The sequence below is a fragment of the Coloeus monedula genome (assembly GCF_965178545.1).
Source record: "Coloeus monedula genome assembly, chromosome: 4".
Taxonomy (NCBI): Eukaryota; Metazoa; Chordata; class Aves; order Passeriformes; family Corvidae; genus Coloeus; species Coloeus monedula.
Genome location: NC_138784.1, coordinates 21,260,264 through 21,274,425, shown reverse-complemented (window position 1 = coordinate 21,274,425; position 14,162 = coordinate 21,260,264). Strand labels below are relative to the sequence as shown.

General features: G+C 42.0%; 2 protein-coding genes across 3 annotated transcripts; one reads left to right on the top strand and one right to left on the bottom strand.

Moving 5' to 3' along the window:
* Positions 1–871: 871 nt before the first annotated feature.
* On the bottom strand, positions 872–9,580 carry TDG (thymine DNA glycosylase). 2 transcript variants are annotated; one of them, XM_082280328.1, is made up of 10 exons: positions 9,401–9,580; positions 6,668–6,816; positions 5,634–5,863; positions 5,086–5,155; positions 4,351–4,486; positions 4,189–4,271; positions 4,020–4,114; positions 2,352–2,523; positions 1,927–2,055; positions 872–1,827 (listed from the first exon to the last, which is right to left on the bottom strand). In XM_082280328.1, the coding sequence occupies exons 1-10, from the start codon at positions 9,421–9,423 to the stop codon at positions 1,688–1,690; spliced, it is 1,227 nt and encodes a 408-aa protein (XP_082136454.1). In that variant the 5' UTR covers positions 9,424–9,580; the 3' UTR covers positions 872–1,687. The 2 variants fall into 2 exon arrangements, with proteins under 2 accessions (XP_082136454.1, XP_082136455.1); XM_082280329.1 differs by having other exon boundaries at positions 872–1,824.
* Positions 9,576–11,219, top strand: UQCC6 (ubiquinol-cytochrome c reductase complex assembly factor 6). The gene is made up of 2 exons (XM_082280330.1): positions 9,576–9,882; positions 10,951–11,219. Exons 1-2 carry the CDS (start codon positions 9,727–9,729, stop codon positions 11,044–11,046), a joined length of 252 nt encoding a protein of 83 aa, XP_082136456.1. The 5' UTR covers positions 9,576–9,726; the 3' UTR covers positions 11,047–11,219.
* The last annotated feature ends 2,943 nt before the right edge of the window (positions 11,220–14,162 follow it).

Sequence of the window (14,162 nt, the reverse complement as noted above, 5' to 3'; positions counted from 1 at the left end):
CCTGCAGGAAAATATCCATGTAAACAGCAATACATGTTACAGTACACTTTAAATAACAGACAAGACAAGTCCTATACCTTTCTGACAATATGTGGAACAGCTTTATGCTGCAGCTAATATACACAATCAGAATCATAATGCACACTCTCTCGATTTAGGATGCTCAGAATTAAGCCACATAATTTGGGAAGAAACTGTAAACATCATGCCTGCCTCACAACAGGTTGACAGTGTGTGATCTCTGCAAGAGCTGTTACAGCAGGATTAGAACCTACACTAACCAGTTACACACAATTGACAACTGTCACCGGCTGTGAAGAGAGGACAAATCACACTGGTACAGGAATCTCTGACCAGCATGGAGTGTGGAGATACTGTTTGTATCGGTTTTCAAGTATGTGAAGCCACCAACTGTCATAAGATCATCAAAACTAGTGTTTTGATCAGCTTATTGCTTTTACTTCATCTTTTCCTCACATTATAAAAGAGGGAAAGAAGATGAGAGTTAGGCACCAGGATGGAATCTCATTTCTTTCTCAGTCTAATATTGGCCAAAAGTGTGTATCACTTAGGCGAGTTCCTCAGAAGAGAGCTATAGTTTCTACAGACAACTTCTTATTCATGGAACAGCTGCCCCTAGATTCAACTCGGTATTTTTCACTTTGAAGAGGAATAAAGGGAACACAGATTGAAGAGAATTTTAAAAACTGCTAAATTGCAAATCTCTTTCACCCTTTATACTTGTACATGATGTAAATAACGTAGCTATACATGACTTTTAAAGAGAATGCAGTCTCTCAATTCTGTCATGCTCAAAGGGGGTTATGTCCTGCTAAAGGTCAGGTGCAGGGATTAACTACATGGAAATGATGGAGTTTAATTGCCACAGAATTCAAGAACTACCACTGCTATTTGTTTTTTGTTTTTTTAAGGAGTTCCTTACATTGGAATTTAAGGGGGAAAGAGATGGAGTAGTAGGGGAACCTTTTCCTAAGACAGCTCAGCTAGAATATTTAGGCTCTGTCCTGTGTGACACAAATTTTCCTCCCCAGTGTTGTGACTTGAGATGATGTCTTCACTCCCTTCATCCTGAATATGGTCCACTCACTGAACAGACAGAGCTCTTTCGTCCCACCCAGAAGACAGCACTCACAGCTGCAGAACACAACTTTCTACACTTTTTAAGACAGTAGAAGGCAGGCTTAAAAAGCACAATTTCCTTAACTGTGCATGATTAAAAGCACCACTTCACACAAGGTAAGGGTACACTTCCCATTTTCCCCTCTCGATATAAAAGTATTATGAGATATCCAAATATTGAGGCATCAGTAAAAAGTATACGGATGTTGTTACTACCACATATATACCATTTATGGAATAAAATTAACGCCCCAAAGAAATCTTCACAAATGAGAAAGCAATTTGTCAAAAACCGCAAGAAATGGTATACATTAAATATAAAACTCATATACAAAAAAGGGCTAACTTTTTTTTAAAAAGTTTGGACAGTTCCTTAAAATTATCTAGTTCATTGATTTCAGCCAACCACACACCTACTTTGGACTATAATAAAATAACTAGGGAAGATAAAATACTATTAAAATGCTTCAGTTGGAGAACCGAGGTACCAATCTTGATCACTGCATTAAAACTGCAGCATGTGTGCATAGCCGAGAAGGAACAGCTCCTACACGCTACTTCCCTCCTCCTCCTGTGTCATACCAGCACTGAACTCTGGAATCTGGTCTGCAAAGGACTGTGTCATCCACTGTCCATTAGGAACTTCACCAAAGGACGACCCTTCACAGTACTGTGGATTGCCTCCTGCTGAACAAACAAAAACCACACCGTTTTTAAAAGCATTTGACACCATGGGGTCTTTGTTCCCCAGCGATGGCTGCAGACTGAATGCCCCAAGCACTTTACCAGCTCCATTTGAAGAGAAGCTGCACTGTTCAGTGTCATATGGTGCACGGTCACAGTAAGCTCCTCCATATGCTGCTTCATAGCCTGGGTCATACTTCTCTTCTTTGACAGCCATCTTTTTAGCATCCTCTGCAGAAACAGAACACCTCAAGCATTAATACTTAGAACAAAAATGATCAAGGAGCACTTTTATCAGAAAACACTTGAAAAACAGCCACAAATTCGACAAGATAATCCCTGCTCCCCTTAGATAATTTAGGCTGTACTAAAGAGAATGGAATCTGTAATTCCATACCACAGAGTTTAGAGAAGATGACACATCTCCCCCCTCCCATTAAATTTTTTCTTTTTTTCTGCTTAGGAAACTGCTAGCTGTATTTTACACTACATTACATTTTAATGGAATGTTAACTAAATAACAATACCTTGTGCAAGTTGCAAGTCAAATGTGTACTGCACCTCCTGCACATCTGTGTTGGGTGTGATGCCCTTTAGTTGATCCCTTAAGTCCTTCAGCTTTATGTAATAATGAACTTTATCTTGTGCCCGAGGAAACTGAGCACATCTTGCACTGGACGATGGCATAACGTAGCAGAGCTTGAGACAAAGAGCAAAAAAACGAGCATTACTAGTCCCTGAGCTATGAGTTAACAGTGCATTCAGAACGACTTAACAGTTAAGCTCACTGTTTTAACTGTTTTTACAAACTTCAACTAATGCCACAGGAAGTTGTGGAAGGGGCTAAAAGGAGCCTTTCATTTTTCTTGGCAAGCCATCTGTCTTGCCCTGAAGACAGGGGCTGATTACCAGCTGCTAAGTGTGGACAATTTTCACCAGCTATTTATGTGCTGCAGGAGAAGTGGTACCCATGTGTGTTACAAGAGAGCAAAGCACACTCCAGCACTCCCTGAACAAGCAGAGCTCTGAGCCAGGGCATAGAGGAGTACGTGACAGCATGCAAAGAGCCCAAACCAGTGAGGGAGGCAGCACAGGTTAATTAGCCTGGCTTCTTGGCCAAGTGCATCTGCATCACGTATGCCAGGCTGTGAAATTGTAGTTAGTGTGGTTGGAGCCAACTTCAGTGCTTCTATCTCTGCCAACAGCCCTAACTAAAGATACCAAGTTAGTTCAGGGAAAAAAAACCTGTATTCAATACTTCTATTACCATGCAGTATTTATGAACAAGTACCAGTAAAGGGGATTATCTATCTTTCTTACAAATACATCTACTGCAGAAGTCCTTAAGAGCTACTTAAGAAGCAAGCACTTTATCCAACAGTTCTTCAGGCTCTAATGACAACACTTCCACCTTTAGAGAAAGGCAGCTGAAACTTGCAGCACTAGTAATTGAGGATAGAAATAAAAAGAAAAACAATCCAAACTTTTGAAGTGACAAGGTCATGAAGCTTTAGAATAAGCTACCTTGGCAAGTAGTGTAATAGCCTTTGCTTTAACTTGTTTATAAGAACATGTTAAACAAACCAATTTCTAATGATACATAGCTGGTCTCTTGAGATATTTTCCAGCACTAGATGTCTATGACTAATGCATTCTTCATCAAATTGTTTGTTTTATCTTAAGCACCCAATTTAACTACAAACTGCAGATCAGCTTAGGGAGATTCAGTCTGATGGAAGTACTTGGGTATGCCCAGATCCAGCAATGCTGAAGGGTCACATGCAATGGCACAAGGATGGACTTGCTGTTCTTTCTCCCTCACTGCGGCACTGCATGGTCACGGTCAGTATCAAAATCCAGTAATACAAATATCCAGGGAATTGGACATGGGGGATCAGATGAAAGTTATCATAAAAGCAGGCATGTATTACTTACACTTTAGGTAGTCCTCAGAGAATGCACCAACCTACTAACCATAACACACCATTTCTCAAATGAAGTCTTCAAGTCTGAAGAAGCTGCATTAAAGACATGCCCGAAAATTGCACTACTCCCCTTTCTCTATTTAAGAAAAAGCCTTCCACACCTCCTGTACTTTGGTCAAACTGGTGTTATCCCAAGTGTATGCAAGGCCTGAGATTTCATTAAATAATCAAAATGGAGCACCCTGGTTTTGTTTCTGTCTCAATACTTACAGTTTCTGTATCTGGCACTTTGTGTGGCTGAAGCCCAAATTCCAAGTTCTTAACTTTAATTCCAAAAACTTCTTTACTAAAAATTTCATAAATACCTAAAATGAAAATATAGGGTAAGTGAAAAAAAAAAAAGCTACTGACAGAAAAAAATTCATTTAGAAGTTCTCACATTTTCCATTGAAAGCTGCTATACGAGGTTTATACTTTTGTAGCTTCTGCATCAGAATTCGCCCTCCTTCCCGAAACTCTTTGCTAAAAGACAAAGTACTCAAAATTATAATCACAACTAATAATTCATTAACCAACATGATATTCCCCCTTGTTGCCCTACCTGGAGAGGTCTTTGCTTCCAGGTGTTGTCCTTTCAACCATGTTTGTAAATCCAATCCCATATTTATGTGGCAAGGTGTGGTCATCCATGTGGTTCAGCTGTTCATTACTTAGACCAGACATGAAGAGACACTTCCCTGTGAAGTAGGAAGACAGATATGCATTTGCCTTTTTCCAAGGAAAATAAAACAGAACCGAAAAAACTACTCAACTATTGGAGTACTGGAATGCTACAAGAACAATCTATTTTAACAAAGTATCAGTTAACCTGGGAAGACTAACCTCCTATCCAGAAAGGTTTAAAATAGCCAATATTACTTTACGTCCTCCAAGAGCGCAGAAAGGCCCTAGCGAACAGGAATTCCTCATCATGAGCATGGAAACCAGTCTTTTATTCTAAAAGTTCTGTACAGAAAAGCTCTCTATTCTAAAAGCTCTTTGTGATTCACTTAAGCAGTGATCAATATGGATTTAGAGTGAAAGAATGTGGCCAATACATTGTGTCAGCTTTCTTTTACAATCTTGCCGTTGCTTCTCCTTGCACTGGGCCTCTCTGACAGAACCTGCTGACATCTTGGGTCCATATTTACCATATAAAAATCCCTCTCTGAATAAAAGCACCCCAACCAACCAAAACCCAGGAGAAAAACAAAAACCAAGCTAGTTTAATTAAAATGCCACAAGTTCTAACAAAGTTCTGCAAATGCTAAAAGAAGAAAGGAAAACAAAAACATACAAAAATGGTTTCCAGGTCCCGGGTAATGATGTCCTTTGTAAGCTGCCATCAGGCCAGGGTTTATGCCAATCTACAAAGACATCAGTCCATTTTAACAATGACAACATGGCTTGCTGGTCAAGAATTTAATCAAGTTACAATAAGGGTGCATATTCAATTCTCTCTAAGTTACTGTTAATAAACAAAACTGTGTTAATGACACCTTCTGTCATTATTTTTAAAAAACTGACAACTTTGCAGCAGTGTCTCGTTTAGATGTGCAATGTCAAAAGAGCAGCTCAGAGGGTGCAGAGCTTCCAGGAAATTAAGCACTGAGTTATGGTCTCTCATGACTCTGCATTAAATGTGAGCCTTAGTTTTCTCAGAAATTAGGACTAAGTTACTACAGCTTTAACAGAAAATGCAAAGCAGCTCCACACACAGGAAGCAGTTTATGTACTTTATCTTGCAAGATCTTGCCATATAAACAATATAGGTAAGTAAGCAGAAAGAATGTAAATCATATACAAGACTTTTCCACCTAATCTTGCAACTCTTGAGTTACTCACTATCACAATATCCAGATCAAAGGTCAAAATATCAGGCAAAGTCTTGGTCAGAAGTTCAGCTTCAGATACACCATTAAAACGGTCCACTTTTCTTTTGACTTTAAAAGTATCTGTGATCTTTTCTTGTTTGCCTTTTGACTTGGCTGGTTTTTCTTTTTTAGCAGCAGGCTTTTTGGGTTGCTTTGGCTCAGTTGCTTTGGCTTTTCTTTTCCTTCCTCCTTTTTTAACTTCTGAAACACACAACAATATTCTTTTTGTACATTTCCAATGTTGTAGTGTGAATATTCAAAAAGACTCAGTTAAATGTATGGACACAGAAAGAAATCAAAGAGGTAAATTTACCTTCCAAATTTATAAATTTAAACAACACACCTGAAGCTTCCTCATCTTCTGGCTCTTAAAAGTCTGGAGATTCAGGCAGCACAGGCACTGGCCATGACATGAGCACCCAGAGATTGCTCTCTCTCTCTCTGTGTTCACTAATAATACTGATCTGTAGTACAGTGTCACTTTCCGGCAGTTTGTAGTTGTTTAAATAAGCCACACTAAACTAAACAATTCTTAGTATATGTAACCAATTCCCTGCCTGTGATTACTACAACAAACTAAGCTACCATTCAAACAAAAATATTTCAAATAAACAGTATTACACTGTACCTCTCTTGCCGAAAGTAAAAAAAAAAAAAAAAAAGTATTTTGAAGCCAGAATTTTAAAAAACCCTTCTCTAACATAATATTAAAATCCATGACTTCAGCTAAAATGATGCATTTACCTACTGAAAAAAATCTGCTTTTCTTGGAACAAGATAATTGTGTGAGACTGAACAATGTGAATACATTCACATGGGTTTACTTCTTTTCTTTTTAATTGTTTGTTAAAACATGTTTCTTAAAGAACACAATTAATCAATACTTCTGCAGAGAGCATCAAGAAAAGGAAATCCAACAGGTCCAAGAAAGCAGTTTAAGAGCAGTATTTTTTTCCCAATCAATCACCCACACTTCAGCTCACTACCACAGCCCAGTCAGCCTACCTTTTGGAGGCTCCTGAGCAATGTTTGGCTCTGGAATGCCCTCTAGAGTCGGCTGCTCAGTCATCATTTCCATGTTGGGCACTGCAGTCATCATCTGATGGAAGGGAAACGAGTAAAATGCTTGAGCTTGCTGAAGATATGCGTAGTATCTTAGAGAGGGAGAAAGAGAGAAATCATTTATCGACAATTTAGATACCTACTGATGTATCAAACAGAATGTAAACATCAAACTTTATCAAGGCTGGCACGTACTGCACTTATATTCTCTGATGACTCTGTTAACAAGGCACTAAATTACCCACACCATTGAAGCAGTCTGGCTGCTTAGCTGGTATCAGTTAACCCCAACATTAACAACACCGTTCTCTTGTGATTGCTATGATGTGGAATTAACATAGCATTTGTAAGGGAAGCGTAGAGCTTTTATCTTTTTTTTTTTTTGGAAAAACACTGCAGCACAGATTTCCAAAGCAAACTGTCTATCAAACAGACCAACCATTTACAACACATGTTGAGCTAAAGCTCTCTGAACTTCCACAAGTTTCCCAAATTTTAGATTATTTTAATGTTGTGTCAGTTGCTTGATCATCTGATGGATGAATCATTCTGGGCTATAAAGCATTAAGAACACACACAGCATTTGTTACTATGCAGATTATTAAACAGCTTCAACAAATTGTGTGGCAGATGTTGCCCAGTTATCACACACTGGATCCCAACACAAATATGGCACTTATTCTACATGGAAGTGTTCACACACACAGAGATCCAGTCTCCTTCTATACATAAAGACATTTTTCCATAGACAGCTCTCTCCCTCCACACATTTATTAGTCACATACAGCCCTCACACCCATTTCTGCTTTATACCGTCACTCCCTTCTACCTACGCAGCCACTTTCTTGTCCATAGATTCCACTGCCTTACGAATACATAGAAAGGATTAGTGAATACTAGATTTTCAGGAAATAATTTTATCGTCTCAGAATTATAATTAAAAGCAGGAAATAATTTTTAGATATACAGGTACTTGTCCAAGAAGGCCAATGGCATCCTGTATTAGCAATAGTGTGGCCAGCAGGACCAGGGCAGGGATTGTCCCCCTGGCCTTGGCACTGCTGAGGCCACATCTTGAGTGCTGTGTTCAGTTTTGGGCCTCTCACTACAGGAAGGTGCTGGAGTGTGTCCAGAGAAGGGCAACGGAGCCGGGGAAAGGTCGAGCAGTTGAGGGAGCTGGGGGTGTATGCCCTGGAGAAAAAGAAGCTCAGGAGTGACCTTACCACTCTCTACAACCACCGGAAGGGAGGGTGAAGCTAGGCTGGTCTCAAGCAACAAGTGACAGGACAAGGGGAAATGACCTCACGTTGTGCCAGGACAGGTTTAGATTGGATATTAGGACAAATTTCTTCATGGAAACGGCTGTTAACCATTGGAATAGGCTGCCCAGGGAACTGTCTGAGGTATTTAAATACCCCAGAGGTATTTAAAAGCTGTTGTAGATATGTAAATTTATGGCCAGGGTTTAGTGGTGGGCTTGGCAGTGCTGGGTTAATGGCTGGATTCAATGATCTTAGAGGTCTCATCCAACCTAAATGATTCTGATTTTAAATTTCTCAAAAGAAGGGACCATTCGCTACTACACACTGTGGTTTTCAAGAAGCCCACTGTAAATCAATCTTAGGCAAGAAGAACCCAGAGTCTTGTGACCAAGACACTGATTTTTAACAAAATATCTATCCTGAATCAAGGAGAATAAATATGAACACAGGTCTGTCAGATTCCCAGGGAAGTTGCCTAACACAGCTATGGGAGATTTTCAGAGTACAGGGAACACCTTAAACCCGCTCCTGAGAGAGCTCCATTTTATATAAAATACTTGTGCAGTTAATGAACCAAACAAAACTGATTTTCAGATTTGCATTGGGAAACACATGACAGAGACATGCAGAATCCAGTTCATAATGTAATAAAAGCTTAATCATACAGAGCAGAAGAACAGAGTGAGTAAGAAAAATGTGAAAGCATCTAACCTACGACCAGATGTCTTTTTGTAATACAGACCTTTTTATTTTATGTGTATATAAACTCTCCTTCTAGTAAAGGGAATAAAATTCCCTTTGAACAGAGAAAAAATTTGCACCGTACCACAAACAAGTCCTCTAGCCACTTGCTAGTGAGATGAAAGTGAGGTTTTACCCCCAACTCTAAGTTTCCCATATATTTTAGGTCAAATTTCTTCCGTGGGTTCAGAAATATATTTGTTTTGCTATTTATGTATATGTTTTATGGAACATTTAAACAAATATTTTCAGTATCACGAGGAAAAGGTAGTGATTTGTTCCTCTCCCCCCCTTCAGTTCATGATTCCTCTCCCCCCCCCCCGCTTCAGTTCATGCTAAAAACAAAGGGGAAAAAAACCCAAAAAGGTAAAGAAAAAGATATGTTCACTGGAACAAAATCAGGTATTAAATTATTTTCAAATCCCCGTCGGGACAGAGACACGATCGCGCCCCACGCTGCCCGAGGCAGCCGCGCTCCCCCAGCCGCGGGCCCGGGAGCCTCAGAACCCCGGGAGCGCCTCCCCTCCCTCTTTGTGCCCAGGGGAAGGGGAGGGAGGCGGCCGCCACAGCCCGGCCCCGGCTCCGCCGGCCGCGGGATGCGGGGAAGGAGCAGAAGGACCACGGGCGATCCCCACCGCGAGGCCCGAGCGCGGCTGCGGGCGGCCGCCGGTACCTGCCCAGCTGCGGGCCCTCCATGCCGGGCGCAGGCGCCGGGGCCGTCGCTGCCGCCGCAGATGTCGCCGCCGGCGCCCCCCGCGCCCCCGCCGGCCTGCCGGGCGCCCCGCTCACGTGACCGCGCCGGCCAATGGGGGCGGAGGGCGGGGCCGCGGCCGCCCGGGGCGGGGGGCGTGAGGGGGCGTGAGGGGGCGGCCGAGCCCCCGGCCGGAGGCCCCGGCGCTGTGTCGCGACTCACCCCGCCTGGCGCGATACTCCCTGGCGAGGGCGGGCCTCGGCACCCGCTTCCCTCTTCCCTTCCCCCTCCCGGCGGCGGCGGCGGCGATGACGCACGTCCGGCGCGGTCCGTGCACAGGGCCCGCCCCCGCAGCCATGCCCGCCGGCGTGCCCTGGCCCACCTACCTGCGGGGGCTGGCGGCCAGCATGCTGGCCATGTTCGCGGGGGCCGAGGTCGTGCACAGGTACTACAGGCCTGACCTTGTAAGTGCTCCGAGGGTCCCGGTTGGTGGTAGCGTGTGTGCGGGATGGAGGGTCTGCTGGAGAGGCTGTGCCTCGGAAAAGGCTCTGGCCTGGCGGTGGGCAGAGATCAGCCTCTGCAGAGGCGCTGGCCAGGCAGCCAGGACTTCACTGTGTCCGGTTTTGGGCTCCTTAGTACGAGAAAGACAAGGAGCGGGTTCAGTAGAGGGTCACAGAGATGATGAAGGGTCTGGAGTGTCTCTTGGGAGAGAGGACTGAGAGGGGATCTCATTAATGCATATAAATACCTCAGAGGTGGATGCCAAGAGGATGGTGCCAGACTTTTCGGTGGTGCCCAGCGATAGGATGAGAAGCAAAGGCCACAAACTAAAACACAAGAAGTTTCACTTCAACCTGAGGAAGAGCTTCTTCCTATTGAAGGTGGCAGAGCAGTGGAACAGGCTGCCCAGGGAGGTCGTGAAGTCTCCCTCTCTAAACACATTCCAAACTCACCTGAGCGCGTTCCTGTGTGACCTACTCTAGGTGACCCTACTGTAGCTTTCTTTACAGGCAAATAGACATATGTATTCAGAATGCTCAAATGATCTGTACCTCTAAAGTAGCACGAATTTTGAGGGAATGGAGTTCTTGAAATGCCATGGTATTCTGGTGCCTTTTTAAAATTTAATATCCAGTTTCAGTGCGTAATTTCTAAATCAGGACAGTAGAAGCAGTGAAACTTTTTCTTCTGTCACCAAGAATATGTGTGGAGACTTCAACTGTGCCAGAACATCTCTACCAAACTCACTTGAATGGCAAAAAGAAGCTTTGCTCCTTTAAAACAAACTGACTGTTCTTCCTTTCATCTTGTTTTTTTTTCAAATTAAATTTTGCTACTTTAAAATAAGCCAAATTACAAAAAGGTAATAATTCTTAAGGTGTTTTGCATGTAGGAATTATATTCTGCTCAGAAAAGAGGGTGACAAAATCACAGTTTAGCTGTCATGCTCTTGCAGAGTAAGCTCATTTACTGTTCTGGGAGTTTAATTTTTCCTCTATCACAACACTGACATCTTTCTCTGTTTTTAACAGAGCATACCTGAAATACCTCCTAAGCCTGGAGAACTGAAAACAGAACTATTGGGTCTAAAAGAAAGATCAAGCAAAGTTCAGACTTCGCAACAGTGACCAGAGTTTATTTTTGTTGTGAACACTAGAACTGATAAAATATTTACTCAACTGTTTAAGTTGCAGAAATATATATGTGAAATACTGTGCTCCTGTAATGCTTTTTTGCTTTCCTTTAAGCAGAGTTGCAGGCAGCATTAAAAATAAACATACAGTGAATGCTGTTGGTAAAAGTCTCATCAGTTGCATGCCAAAATGCTTGTAAGTTCGTACATCTTGACTGCATTGTATGTATCCTTATAAGAATAAGGGTGACAAACCATGACAAAGATGTATCACTGACAGGAAATCTGCTTTGGCCCTCTGTAAGGCTGGAATCCTACAGCTTGTTCATCTTAGTTAAAATGGGGCAAATACATACAGATTACACTGAAATCATATCTGCTTGAGCTTCATTCGGGCATCTTAATTTGTCTACGGCCGCTTTTGATAGCTGTAAATATGCAAAACTCTGAAATAACAAGAGCAGGTTTTCCTTTCAGTCCAGAAATAGAATCACCACAAAACTCACACCAGGAACTTGAAGATGCAGTCAGCATCCTGCAAAGGTAACTCAATAACCCAGTTTTGAATGGTACATAATAGAGCTTGGGAATGTTGGGATTACTTTCCCGTGAGAAGGATGCCAGGAAAAAGCACAGGCTTCATCCTCAGTTCTCACTTAAGTTTAACTCATAAAAACCACAGTCTGAAAAATTACCCATTAAGGAAACAGAAAGCTCCCTAATTCCTACTGCCAAAGTACTTGGAAGTCTTGTAAGAGCAGAGGGGATCCAGAAATAATCACTGAAAGTGCTACATTTACATCAGTCCTGGCTATGAAGCTATTACTTTATTTATGCCTGCTTAAGCTGGAGTGGTTTTCCTAGGAAGAAAGGTTCACATAGTTTTTATACATGTGTATGTGTCTGCTCTCACCCAGTTTTACAGCTGTTGGTGGGATGAGCTCCTCTCCTGCTCTTGTGTGCCCATGTGTGCCCATACTATGTAACTACATCACAACCTCTCTCTCAGGCACTTTCATCAATGACAGCAGGCATTGAGAGAAAGGCTCTAGTAAAACACAGATGTTAAGCCCAAACAAAATCTGTGAGAACATCTTAATAGGCCCACTTCTGGTGAAAAGACGTTTTCCTTTACTGCACCTAAACAAAGCTGAGATTGGCAACCTTCCACTTCAGCAGAAGATAAGGTTTATTGAACAGAAAATGGGACAGTTCAGCAGTATTTTCTGTTCTAAATGGGACAGGAACAGCAGTTTTTGGATGTTCCCTTTAACAAGCCAGAATTCACCAGCCTCTGCACTGTTACTCATACTTTGTCAGACCATCACCTCTTATGTTGTTGATTTCTGACATAAAAGATGCATTTCTCTTTATTTTCTAAAGGTTTTTCAGATCTAAAGGCTACAGAGGGAAGTTTCTACTAATTAGGCTTGGATTTCTAAGTGTATCCTGCTGCTACTGAAAACTGAGCAGCAGGGAGCTCAGCCTGTTCTAGCACCAAGGGAAATGTCCTCGTTAGTGCCCGTCTAGGAATAGCAAAGCTGACAATACACCAAGTTTTAACAGCAGAGGTGACAGCCCCAGAATAAACACAACTGAAACACTGAGAAAAGCAGGAAACACTTCCCATACTGACACCATTTTGCTTCAGAGCTGACAAAAAAAAAAAAAAAAGGTAAACTTACAAGTGCATTTTGTGTTTATTAATAGCAAACACTTGTCACTCCAGCGTGTAGAGAAAGCAGCTGGACCACAGCTATGTTGCACATGATACTCTCAGCTGAAGTATATGAAGAAGCACAAAGCATGACTCTCAAGTGTGCTCTTTATTATTTCTGAAATGTAATCAAGTTTTGTCACCCTCAAGCCAATCAAAGCAATAAGAACTTCAGTTGTAGAACAGAATGAAGGTTGCTTAAATCTACAAGTAATTTACAAATTAAGAATACTGGAGGAGGCCACCCTACACTTCCAGTATTCCCTTTTGGTTTGTTAGGCAAAATCATTCCCAACCATACAGGAGGTGTGAGCAACACTTGCTACTCAAGAGGTCAAACAGTGAGGTGTGGGTAGTAATGATAGATTTCTGAGTGTATCACTAAAAATAAGTGATACTTTAGGAGGTTGATTGCTACAGAGCACAAAGTTGCACTGCTATAGTAAGTGCAAACTGTCCCAAGAAATGGTGCACCTGCCCTGTTCAGTAACTTACTGACCTTGGCAGCTGCTGACACTCAGAACACTCAGCCTGGGCCAGTAACAAAAGGCTCTTGTCTAGGATACCACTGCAGTGAGCAGAACCAGAACCCCCCCCAAACTAAGCTTCCTTTCCTTGCTGTCTCAAACAGCATACTTCAACACAACTCACTAAACCCTAACACAATAACCACACTGATACATGGCATATTTTGGGCAATATAGAAGCCTAGTAAATGAAAAGCAAGTTCTTCAGGTCAGTGTTTAGTGCCCTCACCTAATAAGAAAACTTATTTTGCTTCAGACTGCAGAAACTTGTAACTTCACAGAAGTTCTGTTAACAAAACAGAAGAGATTGGTTCTTAAGTAGAATCACTATGCAGAAGCATCACTCCTATGTCCTTCTTCCACAGAAGAAGGCAAAAAAAACCCCAAAACCCCTCAATGTAAACACTTTCCACCACGTCTGTGAAGATGTTTTAAAGTAGAGGCACAAGTGAGAAAGTGTAGTGCTTCATCCAACCATTAGATAAAGTTAACATAATGAATAGAAGTTCAACATGTCTACAACTAACCAGATTTAGCTTCAGTCATATTAAGTATCTACAGTGCTTTGCCCTACTACAGAGACCTAGAACAAGAGTGAAAATGTCTAGGAGAAACAGCATTAAGAATATGTGAAAAGAACTTCCACCTTTAAAAAACACCTGTAGAAAACAGAACTGCTGTAGTGACACAAATCAAAGGCACGGTTTCCAAGTGCCAGGGAGGAGGGTGCCAGCTCACAGGCAGTAAGACAGTTCTGGTGGGAGTTGTCCACATATTTAATCAAAGGAGATGTTTTTCCCCCCCTATCTGTAAAGCTTCTGCTGCATATTCTATGGAGTCAAGTCACAGACTCCAGCACAAGCTGGC

Excerpts from the sequence above, each read along its gene's own strand:
- UQCC6 (XM_082280330.1), top strand. The coding sequence starts at position 9,727 with ATGACGCACGTCCGGCGCGGTCCGTGCACAGGGCCCGCCCCCGCAGCC. Across the intron at positions 9,883-10,950 it reads GGTACTACAGGCCTGACCTT|AGCATACCTGAAATACCTCC; the intron begins GTAAGTGCTCCG and ends TGTTTTTAACAG.
- TDG (XM_082280328.1), bottom strand. The coding sequence starts at position 9,423 with ATGGAGGGCCCGCAGCTGGGCAG. Across the intron at positions 4,487-5,085 it reads GGGACCTGGAAACCATTTTT|GGAAGTGTCTCTTCATGTCT; the intron begins GTATGTTTTTGT and ends CCTACTTCACAG. Across the intron at positions 2,524-4,019 it reads AAGTGCCAGATACAGAAACT|CTCTGCTACGTTATGCCATC; the intron begins GTAAGTATTGAG and ends CTTTGTCTCAAG.